Below are 19,373 nucleotides of genomic sequence, written 5' to 3' on the forward strand. Positions count from 1 at the left end.
GATGTGGCGACAGCTGGCCTGACTCTCGTGAACTGCTGCTCTGCTACTGCCTGGTGTCTGATATTGAGAATGGAAATGGAGGAGAGCAATGCGGGAGGGTCAGTGTAGCCTTGCTCTCCAGAATCAGGACTGAGAAGTAAAGCCGCTGTTCGCAACCAGAAGGTCAGACATTCTATCATAAATGTTTTAATCTTGGCGTGAATGATGTTGCAGAAGAAACAGTTTTTTTTTGTGGGGGGTGGCGGAGGGGGAAATAAGTTTGAAGCAGTGTGTAAACAGATATTGAAAACCAGTTTTGCATGGAAAAAAGATTAGTAACATTTCCAAAGGGAATGCAATTCACATTTTATGGACGTATGTAACTTTATGAAAATAGGATCTATACAACAAAGTTGTGAGAAAATACTGAGAGAAATCAAAATAATAAAGACATGAAAAAAGTGGAGAAAGATAAATAAATCATAGACGTCTGGAATATTTATTGGTGTAGAAGTCACACAAGTATATTATCCTGAAATGTAAAGTATCAGTATTTTCAACAGCCCTCTCGTCATTTCTCTGCCTGCCTTTAAAAAGCTCCTTAAAACCCAATTTTGTCCATTAAACGTTCAGTCAGCTCTCTCAACTCATGGACAAAGGTTTGGCACCTGTTCCTTTCTTCCCGTGAAGCAACTTGGGACATTTTTCTACATTAAAGGGACTACATGAATGCAAGTAGCTATTGTTTAGGAACAAAGTCTGGAGTTTAAAAAGGCTGTTTGGTCGATCAAGCCCACATCAACCAGAGCTCCTCCCTACCATCTGCTGAGCCCTTAAACAGTATGTTCCATTCCCTACCTCCACTGGGGAAAAAAAAAATCAAGCACAACTCTGTGCTCTAACCCTTTGTTCTCTTTCCAAGATACATGACTTGCTTACTTTAACCTTTTCTGTGCCTTGACTTTAAAAACTTGTACTGTATTGTGTCTCCCCCAAGAGAAAATAAATGTAACCGCTTCATCCCTTAGTCCTCTACGATTTGGAATCACGTTGTTCACTCTTTTCTAAACTCTTTCTTATATTCTTTGAGGTAAGTTGACCCAACACTGCTCAGCTAACTCGAGAATTAATACAATGTCGGTAAAACGTGCTCGGATTTGTAGTCTGATGCCTTGCAATGAAACGATGAAGTTGTATAACTGCCTCACACTGAATAATGTTCCTGGGGTATGATCAATGGTCACTCCTAAATTCGTTCCTGTTTTAGCCTCTGCTCTTTCATGTTACAGTGCATGGAATTTTAATTTTGATTTCCCCTCACCACAGTTTTAATTTTATTTATTTATTTAGTATACCCACATAGCTCCACGTCGCTTCAGACACCCTGCTTCACACCGTTCACAAACACGGCGAGCAGCAGAGATCGATGTGCAAATCCCTGTGGAACGCCACTGATGACTTTTTCCCCAGTCAGAGAATCTCTCAGTGATCAATGCCCGCTGGTGTTAAGCCAATTTTTAATCTTACAGAATTTGTTATCGATTCCATGAGATTTGAACTCTCACGAGGAACATACCTTTTAGAAATCCATGCAAGCTACATTTACTGGATTACCTTCATTCACTAGTTTAATAACCTCTTCAACAATTCCAGTGGGCCCATCACTAGTAAATCCACGCTGATTTTTTTCTAGGATATTGGCACTCTTTTATTGTTAACTTACAGCTTTCCTATAGAATGCCCTAAATAATGGTTCCACAATGGATGTTAGGCGTGCTGGCTTATACAGGAAACTCTCGATTTACCGGCACCTAAATAACCGGAAATCTCTGTTAACTGGCAAAATTCAGGAGTAGGTTCAGCTGCATTTTACTTCATATTAGTGGCCGTTCCTGGATCTGTGGCCGTGTAGCCAAGGATCCTGCACCTGTTGCTGTGCAACAGGGACGCCTGGATCTGTGGCCGTGTACGGGGCTCTCGCACCTTTTACTATACCTCTCTGTAATCTGGACTTTTTGATAAACCGGCACCACGCCGGTCCCGGATAAAAAACAGTTTCCTGTAATTATGAAATTCATGCCTTACTCCTTTTTTGAAGACTGAAGTTTACAAATTAAGAATAATGAAAGAAAATAGGAAATGCAGGAGCAACATTTTTACTGTGAGGGTGTTAAGTGTGTGGCACAGGTGGTGGAACAAGAAACCTGACTGGGTTTCAAGAAGAAACTAGCCAGGTTTAGTCAACAAATGGGATTCAGGGTTATTAGAAATGAACCAAGGGAATACTATGGAGAGGTGGGCCAGATGAACAATAGGTCCTCTCCTGACTCAAACTGTTACTATGTTACTGGCTGTTTTTGTGTTACTGACTACATTTGCCATTCTCCAGTACTCCAATATCAAAGTACAGGAAACTTTGTTACATCCGGTACCGACGGGGCTGAGCTGTTGCCGATCTATCAAAACTGCCGGACACACCAGCATTAATGTTGAAGCATACGGAGATTTGCAGCTCCGTATCTGGCAACAAACACTGTTGCTTAGCAACAGCTTCTAAACAGTCAGCCGTACCTTGGAAGCGTCTCTGTAGCTTAGCAACAACTTCAGAGACTTTGCAGAGCCTGACTGTTGAAAAAAAAAGCCACGAGAAGAAAAAAAACCTGACAAAACGGCTCCTGATTTCTGCCGGTAGATCGAGGTTTCCGGACATACAACCTCCGGATAAACCAAAGTTTCCTGTATCACTAATTTCAGTCTTGAATTCTTTGGGGATTCTAGAATGCATCAGCTCATCTGCTGCTGAAACCCTCATCCATGCCTTTGTTACCTCTAGACTGGACTATTCCATCACTCTGCTGGCCGGCCTCCCACCCTGCACCCTCCATAAACTTGAGCTCATCCAAAACTCTGCTGCCTGTATCCTAACTCGCACCAAGTCCCGTTCACCCATCACTGACCTACATTGGCTCCCAGTCTGGCAACGCCTCGTCTTTAAAATTCTCAACCTTGTTTTCAAATCCTTCCATAGCCTTGACCCTCCCTATCTCTGTAACCTCCTCCAGCACTACAACCCCCTGCTCCACCATTGGCAGCCGTGCCTACAGCCGTCTCGGCCCTAACCTCTGGCATCCCCTCCTTAAACTCTCCACCTCGTTACCTTCTTTAAGATGCTGCTTAAAACCTACTTCTTTGACCAAGCTTTTGGTCACCTGTCCTACTATCTCATGTGGCAGTGTCAAATTTTGTTTCATAATCACTCCTGTGAAGCACATTGGGACGTTTTACTATGTTAAAGGTGCTATTTAAATGCAAGTTGTTGTTGTATCCCACATAGATCAGGAGTCTTTTGTATATTTAATCTTCCTCTTTCCTGTATAAAGAAATGTATTTACTTACTTCTTTTCATGTTATGCAGAACCCACTTACTGTGTTTACTACAATCAGCTTTCTTGATTTTTTTGAAAACTGCACATTGACTCAATTCTCTAATACAAGAGCCCTGTAAAACAGTTTGAACTTTTTCATAGCCCAAACACATCTTTGACTAATGCAGATTGCATTAACATTTGTTAATTAAATGTTCCTTTTCATCGTCAAAGAACTACAATGCCTCAAGTAGAGATTTTCAAAAACGTGCCTTTTTGAAGACAGTACTGTAATGAAAAATATAAGGGGAATTTATAATGGGGAACAAAGAAATGGCAGACCAATTAAATACATACATACTTTGGTTCTGTCTTCACAAAGGAGGACACAAATAACCTCCCAGAGATGTCAGGGAACATAGGGTCTAATGAGAGGGAGGAACTGAATGAAATCAGTAATTTGTAGGGAAATGGTGTTAGGGAAATTGACGGGATTGAAGGCCGATAAATCCCCAGGGCCTGATAATCTACATCCTAGGGTACTTAAGGAAGTGGCCCTAGAAATAGTAGATGCATTGCTGGTCATCTTCCAAAATTCTATAGATTCTGGAACAGTTCCCATGGATTGGAGGACAGCTAATGTTACCCCACTATTCAAAAAAGATGGTAGAGAGAAAACGGGGAATTATAGACCTGTAAGCCTGACATCGGTAGTGGGGAAAATGCTAGAGTCCATTATAAAAGATGTAATAGCAGAGCACTTGGAAAACAGTGACAGGATCGGACAAAGTCAACATGGATTTACAAAAGGTAAATCGTGCTTGACTAATCTACTGGAACTTTTTGAGGTTGAAACTGGTAGAATAGATAAGGGAGAGCCAGTGGATGTGGTGTATTTGGGCTTTCAGAAGACTTTCGATAAGGTCCCGCATAAGAGATTAACGTGTAAAGTTAAGGCACATGGGATTGGGGGCAAGTTACTGACTTGGATAAAGAACTGGTTGGCAGACAGGAAACAAAGAGTTGGAATAAACGGGTCTTTTTCTAAGTGGCAGGCAGTGACTAGTGGGGTACCGCAGGGATCGGTCCTAGGGCCCCAGCTATTCCCAATATATATTAATGATCTAGACGAGGGAACTAGATGTAATATCACCAAGTTTGCAGACGACACAAAGCTGGGTGGGCGTGTGTGCTGTGAGGAGGATGCCGAGAAACTCCAGTATGATTTGGACAGGTTGGGTGATTATACTGCATCTGCCATGCATCTGCCCAATGTGGATAAATATGAGGTTATCCACTTTGGTGGCAAAAACAGGAAGGCAGATTATCTGAACGGCAATAGATTGGGAGAAGGGGAAGTGCAACGAGACCTGGGTGTCCTTGTGCACCAGTCGCTGAAGGTAAGCATGCAGGTGCAGCAGGCGGCAAATGGTATGTTGGCCTTCGTAGCGACAGGGTTCGAGTACAGGAACAAGGATGTCTTGCTGCAGTTGTACAGGGCCTTGGTGAGACCACACCTCGAGTATTGTGTGCAGATTTGTTTGCCTTATCTGAGGAAGGATGTTCTTGCCATGGAGGGAGTGCAGCGAAGATTCACCAGACTGATACCTGGGATGGCAGGAATGACGTAGGAGGAGAGATTGGGTCGATTGGGCTTATACTCGCTGGAGTTTAGAAGAATGAGAGGGGATCTCATTGAAACTTATAAAATTCTAACAGGACTAGACAGACTAGATGCAGGAAGGATGTTCCCGATGGCAGGGGAGTCCAGAACCAGGGATCACAGTCTAAGGATAAGGGGTAAGCCATTTAGGACAGAGATGAGGAGGAATTTCTTCACCCAGAGAGTGGTGAACCTGTGGAATTCTCTACCACAGAAGGCAGTTGAGGCCAATTCATTAAATATATTCAAGAGGGAGTTAGATATATTTCTTAAGGCTAAAGGGATCAAGGGATATGGGGAGAAGGCAGGGACAAGGTACTGAGTTTGGATGATCAGCCATGATCTCATTGAATGGCAGAGCAGGCTCGAGGGGCTGAATAGCCTACTCCTATCTTCTATGTTTCTATGTAAATGACTGTACTGGAAGTTGAGCCGATTTTCAAATCTGGCCCATGTTTAATTTGTTGCAGAAAGGTAATTGCAGTCTTCAAAAAAAATTAGATCCATTTGTTTTTAATTGCATTTAATTGAACAACTGTTTAAAATAAATTAAGATTTAATCTTTATCTGGTCACTAATAAGAACCTAAAATATGTAAATGAACAGATTCAAGGTTGCAATGTTTAATCATAATTTTAAAAAAGTACAGACTGACAAATTTTATGTGTGGTTATTACTCAAAGTAAACTCTAACAACATGTACACTAACAAAAAGTGGTAACTTTAAATCCAGCTGATAGTTAGTGCGAGGTATAGGAACTTGTGTCTTTTATACATGACTAGCAGCATTGTTGGCTGTGAACAGACTTGCAAGTTGATTTCAGCCTTTAAACAAAGACTTGACTAACAACAACATGCGGCTTCCTTTTTACCAATGCACAACATACCTTGTAAATCAACTGAGAGTAGTAATCTGGAACACTGTCGAGAGCAGCGCTGCCAAAAGATCCTGTTAGTAGATTATCACCATTCAGCTGTCCACTGCCATAGGGAGGGAAGTAGGCAAAATTCACACTGATTGTTGGTTCCAGCAGTGGGAGAAGAGTCAGTTGCTAGTGGGAAAGAAAATGAACTGTAAACCGAAGACTATTACTTTCCAGTCACATCTTTATGCTAGAACTATTAAAAATATTTTTGCAATGCCACTTCCACTACACTGGTCTTTCTCAAAATCAATCCAGAAATTTAGGTCTCCACGGGTGAGTACGCATGGGGTACTCACCCGTAGGCCCAATGCAAGTGCCGGTTTCCTGCATGCACCGGAAAGCGGCACTTCCGTTCCCCTGAAAGAAGGGATTCAGAGTTCGAACGCGTGCGCAGGAGCGGCTGCGCGTGCGCATCGAACTTACCCTCCCGGGAAAACCTGCAAAAAAAAACGTAAGTCTCCAGAAGTTACACATATAAAAAGCAGTTGCAAGGCCTGCTTTTTACAAGGTAAGTGGTGAATTAATTAAAATTAAAACATTTTTTCCACAGGTTTATTATTTTTAAATACTTTAAAGAAAGGTAAGTTTATTTTTAGCCCTGTTAGAAAATAAAATTATTTTTTCAAAAATTTAAATTATTGTTTAAAATAGTTATTTCATGTAATTTATAGTTTACTTTAAAAATGTGATTAAAAAAAAAATTATTTGAAGATTTAGTGATGTTTTGGGGCTTGTAGTATTTATAAGTTAACTTATGAATGAAGCATTCCCTGCTCCGATTGGCTCCCCATGGCCCACATGATCCCAGGGGACGCATCGAACTAACTGCGCCCCTGGGATACGCAAGCACTGCGCGCCGGCAGTTGGAGACGGCCCAGGATCACAATTCCACGGGGGCCCACAGCTCAACAGCCAACGCGCAAGCTAAGTGCAGGTCAGGGGCTTACACCCGCAGGAAGCCCTCGACCCGAATTTCTGGGCCATTGTGTTTTTTGTTGTCGGATTATTTATGAAAGAAAAAAATCTCAAATCATTTAACAGTTCCTCACAATTTTTGAACCGTTTTTTTCTGCTCAAATACAAAACTTGAAGGAGTTCAAATCCAATTTAAACTTTGGTTGGATGACTTAGAATTTTTAAAGAAGGTTAGAACTGTCCTCTTCCGAGTGCGGACATCTATTTTTCAAGTGGTTGCATCAATCTTGGCATTAATTCACTTCAATTTTTCCTGTTTAGATCGCCACCAGATAGCAACAAAGGTGTCAAATAACTGTACACCCAATGGACTGCGAGCAATTAAAGCGACACTAGCAAAGTGCCCGTGACACTGTCCATGGTCAGGTAATGAATAAACTTTTTGTTTGTGTACAAGATGGTGGCGTTGGGAGAGAAACTTCAGAAACTTGCTTCATTGCACCAACTACAGGCAACTGGTTACATACAAGATTTCCATTCTAAATATTTACATAAGCAGTTTCAAGGTTAAATAATATTTTAGGATACAGTACGACTATTTTGAGACATGACATGTGGTAAGTGTAGCATTCTCGGGAGGAACAAATGCCTTTGGACCTATGGTTCCCAAATCTTCCCATCATTGGGGGTTTCCTTGTCTCATATCTGGGTCTGTTGTAGACTATTTGATAGAGATTGATTGCCACGATTAATCAACAACTCCATTATCGTTGTATTGTGCGACTACCAGGATAACAGACAGCGAACTAGATGGACCATGGTCATTTTTTGTCTTGCGATTCCCAAGTTAAATGTTGACACAAAAGCATGACCAAAAATCATTGACAACAGGAAGTTGACAAGAAGTGCAAGCATGCACATGATTTTTTAATGTACTAGCCGATTTCCCATTGTGTGCATGTGGGGAGCCAAGACAAAGTGCTGTCTTTAGGTGAAGCAGGGCTAAAAGGCAGGGGATAATTGGACTGGTCTACACAGATAATTTAGTCCCCATTTTAAAGTCAAGCATTATTATCTTATTCTAAACAAAGTTTGATATTATCTGCATCAATTATATTAAAAATGGTCATGTCTGTGTTCATTTTCTCAACTTTTTTCATTATAAATTTCTGTACCCATATTTAGAATGTAAATTTGTTACACTGTAATTACACCCTCCTGCCACTGGTGCTGCAACACATCCTCTGGCAGGAAGGTACAAATACAGCCTGACAAGTTTACATTGGCAGTTTCAGTTCTAAATGTAAGCACAGGAACTTATAACGAAAAAAGTTGATAGGAAATGTGCATAGATATAAGCTTTTTAATATATTATGTAGAAAAATGAGCAGCCAGTGAAAAACACTGCTGCACAAGGTTATTTGAGTAGCTCAGTCAGCCATGCAATCCGCCAACTGGGAACACAGCTAATCAGGGCTGTTAATCCTTCTCTGGTGAGCCAAGAGAGACAAAATAATTTCTCTGCAAAATGAAAGGGGTGCTTACAATGACACCAGACATACATGCGCATTAAAAGGCAGTTTAAGAGTCACTATTTTGAATCAGTGGAACTATATTTTGATGAAAGGTAATCGACCTGAAACATTGGGGCAGATTTTGCGGTCGGCAGCGTACCTACGGAGTATGCCGCCGGCATTCGAATAGAATACGAACTTACCTGATGGGGACCCTCCTTTGCGAACTTGCTGTTTGACACTGCGTACTCGAGAGCAGCGTAATGGCCCACTGATCCCAGGGGCGCAGTGCCTGGGATCACGTGCGCCTGGTGCTCCAAACAGTGGAAGCGCCAAGTTTCCCCTTAGTTTTGACAGATAGGCCCACAGTGTTGACAGATATGTGGGAAGCATTGCATCAGGCTTATAGGAGAAAGGAGGGTGCAGACTGGCACCCGACATGCTGAATGTTGCATTAAAATCTTTAACGTCAGGAAATAAGATATAAATATATAAGGTTTAACATTTCATTCTTTATTTGGGATTTGGTATCGGTTGAATTCAGTCCTTCACAATCACATGAGGTGCAGAGAACTGGCACGCAGATTGCTCCACACAAAAAAGAGAAATGACAGCACCAAGCTTCAACATCAGGATTTCAATAGTAGAGATTAAATGTGTAAACGCTAAAACAAAGTAACAAAAAAAGCTCTCCGCAATCCTACAAAGCTCGCGGCTAAATTACTCAAACGGCGCTCGGGTGCTTCCATCTGTTGTAATGTTCCAATTTCACTTTTATGTGAGCTAAATGTTAAAATATGCCCAACGATGCTTTGGATCTTTTGAGGTATTCCCTTACGCTGATGCAAACAGGCCCTGCTCCTGTGTTTGCATCGGCGTAAAATTTTCGTACATATTTGCTGGGTAGTTCACAGAAATCACAGAAACCCCACAGTGCAGATAGAGGCCATTTCGGCCCATTGAGCCTGCACCGACACATATCCCACCCGATCCCCGTAACCCCTACACCAACACATATCCCACCCTATCCCCGACTTTGCACCAGCCCAACTTTGCACCAGCAATGAGGATCTCCCCGTCTGTGCGGAACATCTGTCAAGTCATAACTTGACAGATCGCAAGTTTGGGATTATAGCGCATGCGCTTCCCGAACTTGTGGTCCATTTCAAAGGCAGTATGACAACGTATTCAGAGTACGCAGTCATACTCACCGCAAATTCTGGCCCATTAACTCAGTTTCTCTCTCCACAGATGCTGACCATTTCCAGCATCCATAGTATTTTGCTTTTGAACTATACAATCTAATTGCCCTATTTAGCTTATTCTATCATGAAACCACATGGATCAGTGGTCATTTCAGAATTCTACCATTAAACAGCGATGAACACACCAAGTCACTTATGTGTCAGCCACGGATAAAACTCAACTCACAGGACTAGTACTGCTGGTTCCCATTTGTTCCGGGAAAAATAACATGGGCCCAGGTCTCTCTAGCCACCACTAGTGCGTGATAATGGTATACCTCTCTCTTGCCTCCTTCAAGACGCTCCTTAAACTTCATCTGTCCTAATATCTCCTTATGTGGCTCGGTGTCAAATTTTGTCTGATAACACTCCTGTGAAGTGCCGTGGGACATTTCACTATATTAAAAGGTGCTATATAAATGCGAGTTGCTGTTGCTCACTCACCAACAAATTTATCTTTATTCTGTGGGGGTGAGAGAAGAGGCTAGTGTCTGGTCTGTAATGTCACTTTATATATGTGATTAATCAATTTGTCAGTGCCTCCCTTCCCTACTCAACACAAGAAATAATATTTGGGAAGACTGACGTCTACAACAGGTAGCAAGAAAAGTCTTTTAAAGAATGGTTCGTATGGAACAGCTTACCTGCTTCAGCTGGTTCATCAGAACATCAGTATTGGGGTAAATTGCATGCCTGTCCTCATCTTTTTTTCGTTTCTTGTAGCGCGATACAGTCTTCTCAGTCGTTTTCTGTGATCGTTTGTTTTTTGGCCGTTTCTTTTCTTCCTCTGAATCCTTTTTCTGCAGCTGATTCACCTTTCCATCAAAGCTAAATCCACTTGGCGGACTCTGTATTCCAACACACACATCAGAAACTCTTATTATTTATTTTAAAGTGTGAAACAATTTATCATGTCAAACACACTGAATTTCCATTACAAGCTAGTTTACTGCTGACCTTCAAACATCTGCACTTCAATAAATTTTACTTCAGGATGACAGAGAATAAATTAAATATATGCTGCTCAATACAATCTGAATAACCGAATCCTACACAGAATGACGTTTAAAGGTTCAATGTGGCTGAGCCCATTGTTTGTTAAAACTGGACAGTACTATCAATTTTATCTTCTTTGGCCTTAAGCTACCCAGCAGTTCAAGGAACTATAAAGTCATTTAATTCTAACCCCAACCAAATTGAACCAAACTGAAATATCTTCTAATGCTCTTCTTCACAATTGTTGTTTCTCTTCCATACAGATACAAATCTATTTTTTTTTTTTTAATGTAAGCATTCATCAGCAACTCTGATACTTGGAGACATGAGGAGAGATTTTTCCACCCAGAGGGTGGTGGGGGTCTGGAACACACTGCCTGAAAGGTTGGTCGAGGCAGAAGCCCTCATTGCATTTAAAAAGTATTTGGATATGCACGTGAGGTACCGTAACCCGCAAGGCTACGGACCAAGAGCTGAAAAGTGGAATTAGGCTGAAGAGCTCTTTTTCGGCTGGCACAGAGACGATGGGCCGAATAGCCACCTTCTGTGCCGTAAATTTCTATGATTCTACATCTCCATAGCCAACAACTATAACACAGGAGATTTCTGTGTCCCTCCCCAATCCCATTAGCTTGAAAGTTAGTCAAGGAAAATTCCGAGTCTCAAATCCAATTCTCTCTCATTTAAGAATATGCCCGATGAGGCTCGAGTCTGAAAGATAATAATTAGACTGGGACTCAGCTCATGTGGAGCATAGACACTGGCATGGACCTGTTGGCTCTCCAACACTAAAGACTAGTGGACAGGTACAAACAATAATTAAAAAGGCTATTTGGAGCAAATGGAGTTAGAGATACAGATCAGCCATGATCGAATTGAGTGGCGGAACAGGCTTGAGGGGCTGAATGGCCTACTCCTGTCCCCATGTGAGATCACAATTAGTTTGAAAACTTAAACGTGCTAGAAACAGAATACGTCATTATCAGCAGCGAGCTATGATAACATTTCTACTCGTGAACCTGATGCTAGCTTCACTGCTGCCCAAGACATATCTTTATTTGTATCTTGGGTAATTGTAGCCTATGGATGGCCCACTGCTGGTCTAACACAGATATTTGATCATTTACCTACATGTAGCGCATGTTTTCCTCAAACAAAAACTGTACAACTTTAGTAGCAACGGTAGTTTAAGAAAGCCACCTGTAAACGGTGCATTGGTTTACAGAATACTTTGTAATAATAAAAAATGTGAACATCAGGATTGAGCTGTATTTTTGAAATGTAGATCTTTACAATTTTAGTGCACTTAAACATTTAAGAGAACTCTTCACGTTATCCAAAGAACACTGTCCTTGTAATAGAATTATCTGTATAGAATAAAATAACACTACATGACCAGCCATACCTGCCCCTCAAATGGATTCTGTTTCTTTACTAATTTGCTTTCTATACAGGATTCATCCTCAGATTTTTCTTCAGCTCTCTGGTGAGGAGGCAACGGAGGATTTTTATTCTTCAGTAGATGTTTCAGAAGCTCATTTCCCGATTCTTGCTTTGATCCTGGCATGTTTGCTGTAGCAGCTGGACCCTGTGTCATAACAGCAGGCTGCTGCAGGCTGACCTTTTCTTCTACCTTTACTGGGCTCTGCGTTTCCACCTTGGGCTGGGAATGCCCATGGCACTGCGTGGTTTCAGTCTGTTCCACTTTCACTGCATTAGGCCTAACATCTTCATTGGATGGATTGTGATCTGTTTCAGAGGGCAGACTGGCCTGTTGTGCCATAATTCGGTGTGGTGCAATGACACTGGAAGAAAGCTGCCGTTCAAGTTCAGATGGAGGCTGGTGGTCACTTGAATTATTAACCAATTGGTTTAACTCTCCACTCTCATGTTCACCTTGATTATACACAAAGTCCCCAGGTAGATTAACAGCTGGGTTAGAAGCGGAGTCAGAAACGCTGGGTGTAGTTGGTGCAGTGATGTCAGAATGAGGAGTAGATGGTGTCTTCACAGAGTCATTGTCATCGTCCTTCTTCTTCTTTCTGTTTCTCCTCTTCTTTCCCTTTTCTTCTGGTATAATATTGGAATAAAGTTGAATGAGTGATTGGCCTTGGGCTGGGTAATTGCCTGGTAGTTGCATTCCACTATCTGGGCCAAATTGAACTCCATCACCATTCCCTTGAGATCCGACAGGCGTACATGGTCCAAAAGGAGGCCGTGGTTGGTTTTGTGGAAAGCTGAGTCCAGATGGTACCTGGTTCATAGGATGGATAGGTGGACATCCACCTGTGACAGCATGGCCCTCAGGCCCAAATCCTGGTGTCCCCAATCCTGGTGTCCCCATTGGCCTACGGTCATTGCACTGCATAAAAGGTGTTGGTGGAGGCGAATTTATGAATTGCGGAAGTAGGTTCTGTTGCTGGGGAGGAACAAGTCCCATCTGCTGTACCTGCTGCTGGGGCCTTTGAGACTGCATGAAATCACAAGGTAAATCAGAATTAAAATATGGCATTTGTGACAGGGTCGGCGTGTTTAAATCTGCCATCCCTTGCTGCTGCTGCTCCATTTCCATCCGCTTCTGCATCGCACGGTGGCGTTCCACTTCCTTCATGAGCTGGATTCGCTGTCTTTCCTGTTGCTCTCGTAAACGCTCCCGCCGTTCCCGCTCCTGAAAACTTTCACTGAATGGGTTGTTGTCATCAAATTCAACTCTGGGTGGTGCGTTGGACTGCTGATTTGCTGTGACTGTTGCCCCTTGAGTAGATGGAGTGCTCGTCATTGGCAATTGAGACGGTGCAGGGTGTTGCGTCCTTGGGGTACCCATGGGAATGAGGGGAGGGGCAGCTGCATTAGGATTGCAAGGTTGCCATTGAGGAGCATTAGTCATTCTGGTAGCATTTGGCTGGGCAGGAACAGGCGACTGAATTCGTTGTTGAGGCTGTTGTTGGGGCATCATTGAGAAATTCTGTGGAGTTACCGAAGATGGTGTCCCGCCTTGAACTGAGGGCGGCTGGGCTGATCCAGTAGGTATCATGGTGGGTGATGGCATTGAACATTGTTGCTGCTGTTTGATACGATATTCCTCCATAAGTTCTGAATGTTCCTTTTGCTGTTTTCGAATCTGAAAAGTATAAAATTTATCCATCATAAATGAAGTCAACCATGCGGAAATTTAAATCTAGTTACTTAATTACAACGAAAGACAATTCAGCAGGAATTTTAATGGATGCCAGAGAAAAGTTTGAGCGAAAACACGCCAAGTATAAAATAAAAATCTCACAACTTAAATAAGCAGCAAGCAACAGGAAATTTAAAAGCATCACAAACATAATTAGAAATATCAAGAAAGACTCTTGAATTATAATGATGCCTTGAGAAAAGTGACCAAGAAAGATGAAGGATAAGAAAAACAGAACAAATAAGGAATGGTGCTAACCTCCTGGTAATTGTTCAAGTATAAGACTGAGCTCCCCAATGGCTCAGCTGGTTAAAGCAGCGAGTAGCTGAATCTTACAGGCCAGGAATGCCACAGCCTGTTCTGAGTCAGCTATGCCAATGGTATGGGAATGACAAATAACCTCAGCAACCCTGGGTCAAGGAGAAGGTTGACCAGGATTCCCACTCCTTCCAGTGTCTCTGCTAGGGGTGCACTTGCATGCAAACGGGCACGAGCTGAGCACAGGATCAGGATTAGCCGCAATGCTTTCTGCGGTGGGACAGCCTGCTGACGGACCTTTCAAAATCTCCCAAGATGTAGCATTTGGGCTGGAGATGGGAAATTACCTGTTCCAACTGTTTTTGCACCATACTCTGTTGCTCAGTTACATGCTTAAGCTGTTCCGCATCTTCCTCTGGAAACTCTCGTCCAGCCTTTTTGGCAGTACGTTGTTTAGCTGAGAGTGCCTTCTTAGATTTTCGGTGCATCCCAATCTGTTCTTCAAGAAATTTCTGCTGCATTTGGAGGAGCTGCTGGGTTTCCTGAAGCCACTCCTCATACTGTTTCTTCTGTGCATCATCTGAAGAACAGTATTTTTTTAATACAATTTTCTACCCATTCTATGTCCATTTGACATTTTAGCAATCCAGGAAGAAAAAAAGACTTGCATTTATATCGTGCCTTTCATGGCCTCAGGATGCCCCAAAACACTTTACAGTCAGTTAAATACTTTTGAAGTGCAGTCACTGTTGTAATGTAGGAGTCACAGCAGCCAATTTGCACACAGCAATGTCTCCCAAATAGCAATGTGATAATGACCAGATCATTTGTTTTAGGTGTTGGTTGAGGGATAAATATTGGCCAGGACACTGGGGAGAATTCCCCTGCTTGTCTTTGAAATAGTGCCATAGGATCTTTTACGTCTACCTGGAAGGCTTCACCTCCGACAGTGCAGTGTTCCCTCAGTTCTGTGCTGGAGTATCAGCCTAGATTTTGTGCAATGGCTGGGGGGTTACAAACCTCTATGCCTAGTATAAATGCGCCCACAGAACCTATGACTTGTGTTTGTAGACTGGTCCATATGTTTTACATTTCTACGAGTGTCTATTCCAATGTTGGCCAACACACCAGAAGTTATCCCTGCTCTTTGAGCAGTGCCATGAGATCTTTAACATCTAAAACAGGCAGACAGAACTTCTGAAGGATGGTAATTCTGACAGTACAGCATTTCCTCAATACTGTACAGGAGGAGTGTTAGCCTCGGTTTTGCATTCACATACTGGTATGAGGCTTGAATCCACAATTTTCTGATCCCGAGGCAAGCGCACTACCAGCTAAGCTTGAATGAGTGAACTGACCGTTAATCTGCCCTGGCCTATTTCCTCAATTTGGTTAGCTGCTGCTTAGTCACTGGTTTGTCTTAGGCGCTTTGCACTATAGGAAATTAATAATTGTCGAGACTGTCTAAACTTCTCTGTGCAAGAGACATAATGGCTTAGGGATCTGTGAGCATCTACATACTGAAACACTGTTCCAGTTCTCCTTCGTATGGCAGTGAATTAAATGATGACCCAAATAAAACAGGCAAGTGACATTACGGTAAAACTTGTGGGTGAGTTCTAAAGGCAATACCTTGTCAGAATGCAAAATCAAACACCGCTGATCTACAATTAAGAGCTTTAAATTCACCATCTAAGCAAGCCAAAACTAACACAAACAGCAGTTTTCCATGCAAAAACCTTAAACTCACGCATTCAAAGAGATTTAAACAGCACACAAGAACCAGTCACTTACAAAACTTCAAAACAAATTGCATAAAACAGAACATGCCGATTCCCTAACGATCCAAATGAAACTGGGTCCGGAAAGACTGAATTGATGCAGAATCATCCTAAATAGAACCCACACTGGATTCTAAGATTATGGAGCTCAAAACCTGTGGTATGAGGTGCAAACACAAACCTTCTGTCCGAGAGAGGAGTACTAACAGCTGATCCAGGCAGACAAATGCCAAAATCAGAAGCATGGCTGCCAAACAAGTGCACTCACTAGTAATGCTCATAGGTTAAAGGGAAGTGCATTCTTCAGAGGGTCAGAATTTTACAGTGAAACCCACGACCAATGTTCCCCCGAATTTTTAATTTGGGTGTGCGGTCCCCTTAACAGGCTGCGCAGCCCATTCAAAGTTCTGCGCATGCGCAAAATTGCACATTTGTAAAGCTGGTCCCGGGCTGTGCGGGACCAGCAAACAGCTGTGTGGCCGCTCAGTGGGAATGTTGTCTATGACACAGTTTCAATTGCTTTAAAATGCAAGAACGTGCAAATATATAGCACCTTTCACATCCTCAAGACATCCCAAAGTGCTTCACACCTACTGAGTTATTATTGAAGTCATTGTTATGTAGGCAATTACAACAACTTGTGCACAGCCAAGTCCCACAAACAGCAATGAGCTACATAACCCATTAAACCTGTTGTGAACATGTTGGTTCAGGGACAAATGTTGGCTAAGAGACCAGGGTGAACTCCTCTGCTCTTCTTTAAATAGTGCCACGGGACCCTTTACGTCACCGGAACAGGCAGACAGGGGCCTTCTCACCCGAAGACACCACTTCCGGCAGTGTCAGCCGGCATTGTGTGCTCAAGACTGGGAGTGGGATTTGAATTCACAACTTTCTGACTCAGGCAAGAATGCTACCACTGAGTCAGACTTACATTGATGCCTAAACATGAAATAAGGCACCGTAAGGAACTAGGTTTACAGCAATTTTATTCCTGCTAAAATCAGGCAGTGTAATCGTTTCTCTCGACTAATCCCCTTTGAACTGTAATATTTTTTGTTGATTTATTTTGTCATGGAAAACGTTTTGATTTTTGCTTCAAAGGGGCAAACTTTAGAGAGACATTTCCTTATGCAGATAAAATAACTGGACAAAATAAGAAATAACTGCAATTAAAAACACCTACAAGATACCATTACTTACTCATAAAGCCTGGACCAAAAGATGGAGGGTTTGGTCGTGACATTTGAGGTGCCACATTTCCATCCTGAAAACAATCCAACCAAAAGCAATATTTCAGCATTTTTCAGTGAAATAATCTTCCAAACTAGAAAATAGTTTTAACTATTACTATGTATGAAACAATCAGATCACTCACTAAAAGACTTGCTGACCCAAGACAGCAAGGTCATTTTTATTTTTGTAATTTAATTCTTTATTATTTTTCTGTCCTTATTCTCTTCCCAGGCTCCCTGGACCATAGCTTTCCCCAGGAGATAAAGGCAGACTAGAGACTGGCTCAAGTTCCTCTTCCAATAATCTCCTGTTGCTGGGATGTGACTTGAACAGGTCACGGCAATCGTGACTCACCTGTTTTACCATACAATTGTAAAATGGTTCCCTCCCCTCTCCCCAGTTCATTTCTCTTGCTGGGATACAGTTCAACGGGCACATGCAAGCCTCTAGAATCTTGCCCAAATGGTTACTCCACATGAACTAAGCCTGCGTGGAGCATAAGCAACAGCATGGACCAGTTGGGCTGAATGGCCTATTACGTTGCTGTACATGATACGTAACTAAGATGCTAAGTATTGGCAAGATTACCCACTGTGGATGGCATTACAGCTGAACCCAATCTTACCATCACCCAATGTCTGCACATTTTTCAGCAGGGGTCAGTGGAGAGTATATTAGGAACAGGAGCTTGACTGATTTCACCCTTTCCAAGCATGGAGGCCAATGATTGCACTTCAGATCAGCTAGGCATAGGCCAAAAATAAAATAGTTGCCCCTGAATTTCACTTGCAAAATGCTGGTCACACTGGAGTGGAACTGGGTTATGGTAATTTTCTTGACTAGCAAAGTTACAGCAGCAGTAACCTGCTGTCTTAGCAGAAGGTTGGCTTGCTTAAGAGTCTAGTAACATGCACCCAGTGCAAGTTGGATTGATGTTAGATTGTCTCTGGCTGGAATTGTTTTTATTGGGTTATCAGATTAGCTGTCTGGTTAGGGCACAAGAATTTTTAGCAACAGGCAAAGGTCATCAGGCTCAAAAAAGCCTCCCCCACCACAGATCAACCTCACCTACGCACTTTCTTCCCACATGCCTCAATCCTTTCCCCCGCATACCTCAATCCTTTCGCCCACAAAGAACTTGAGATTACAGATCAGAAAATGGCAATTCCGTCCGTCTTTAGAACAAATAAATATGCAATAGAAGCTATAAAAACTGGATCAAATGCAAGGATGAAACACAGTGCAAGACATAAAACATCAGACCAACGATAATGCTTCAGTAGAAATATGTGAAGCAATGATAGAAAAATGCAAAGTAATATATTTTGGAAATAATAATAGGGAAAGGAATGCACTTTAAATGGCAGGATTTTAAATGAAGTAGAGGAGCAGAGGGACCCTGGTTTTCAGATATATTTCATTAAAAGGGGCAGTGCAAGTAGATAAAGTCATAAAATGGAATCTTTCCTTTTGTATCTCGAGGCACAGAATACAAAGATATAAGGTTGAACTTGTATAAAACCTTAATTAGGCTGCAGTTGGGAGTATTGTGCACAGTCCTGGGCACTCCATTATAGGAAGCAGATAATGGCCAGTTTCTGTACTCTTAATACTGCGATTCTTTGAAGTGGGTAAAAGGGCAATTGTGGCCAAGAATCAGCAGGTTGGCACTGCTGTTTACAATATACTTTGTGAATTCCAATATGTACTAAAGTACAGAGATATCAGAGCCTATCTAGTTAAATAACTACCGGGCTAACTCCTTGGTGAATGGGATTCTGTCCACTCTCACCACACTCTGTACTAGACATTTGCTGGCCCACAAATGGAAACCTGCAAGAAAAAAAGAAAACAGAGTTAGAAATCCAAGAAAATCTCACTGGCTTCTTCAAGCAAACTTCAACTTTAAAGCGAAAGGTGACGACACAGGTAACTACCATCATCCCCCATAGTCCTCTTATGTAAACTGTTTGTCGAGTTTGCCCATTTCAAAAAAAAAAATCTTGGGAAGAACTTTCTAAACATTCTTTTGCAGCATGTGGTACAAATACAGATGATGCGTGACACAAGGCACAGAAACTCCCTTCAGTGCATCTGCTTGACAGTATAGGGCTTTTGTCTCCATTAAGAAATCAATCACGACTAAATTTTGCTTATTTGCTGCCCAGTCCTCAATTTCCATCAAGTGCCAGAGAATATTCAAAACCAAATGTTGCCTGTAATTTTTTTTTTTGGTGTGCAGGCCCTTTAGCTGGCTGCGCGGCCCATTCAATTTTTCACGCATGCGCGGTTATTTCCATTGAGAAGCCAGTGAACGG

The 19,373-nt window shown here is 42.2% G+C and overlaps 1 protein-coding gene across 9 annotated transcripts in view; it reads right to left on the reverse strand.

The window, feature by feature from the left end:
• LOC147116985 (histone-lysine N-methyltransferase 2C-like) overlaps positions 1-19,373 on the reverse strand; it is a 432,640-nt gene that overhangs the window by 37,653 nt on the left and 375,614 nt on the right. For all 9 annotated transcript variants that reach the window (XM_085987500.1, XM_085987501.1, XM_085987507.1 and 6 more), the window contains 6 exons: positions 18,807-18,888; positions 17,023-17,086; positions 14,386-14,618; positions 12,008-13,723; positions 10,251-10,454; positions 5,895-6,059 (listed from right to left, as the gene is read on the reverse strand). In XM_085987500.1, coding sequence (XP_085843626.1) covers positions 5,895-6,059; positions 10,251-10,454; positions 12,008-13,723; positions 14,386-14,618; positions 17,023-17,086; positions 18,807-18,888 — 2,464 coding nt within the window. The remainder of the gene's footprint in view (positions 1-5,894; positions 6,060-10,250; positions 10,455-12,007; positions 13,724-14,385; positions 14,619-17,022; positions 17,087-18,806; positions 18,889-19,373) is intronic.

The sequence above is a fragment of the Somniosus microcephalus genome, chromosome 5 (assembly GCF_052327205.1).
Source record: "Somniosus microcephalus isolate GS21.2 chromosome 5, FLI_Smic_1.0, whole genome shotgun sequence".
NCBI classification, from domain to species: domain Eukaryota; kingdom Metazoa; phylum Chordata; class Chondrichthyes; order Squaliformes; family Somniosidae; genus Somniosus; species Somniosus microcephalus.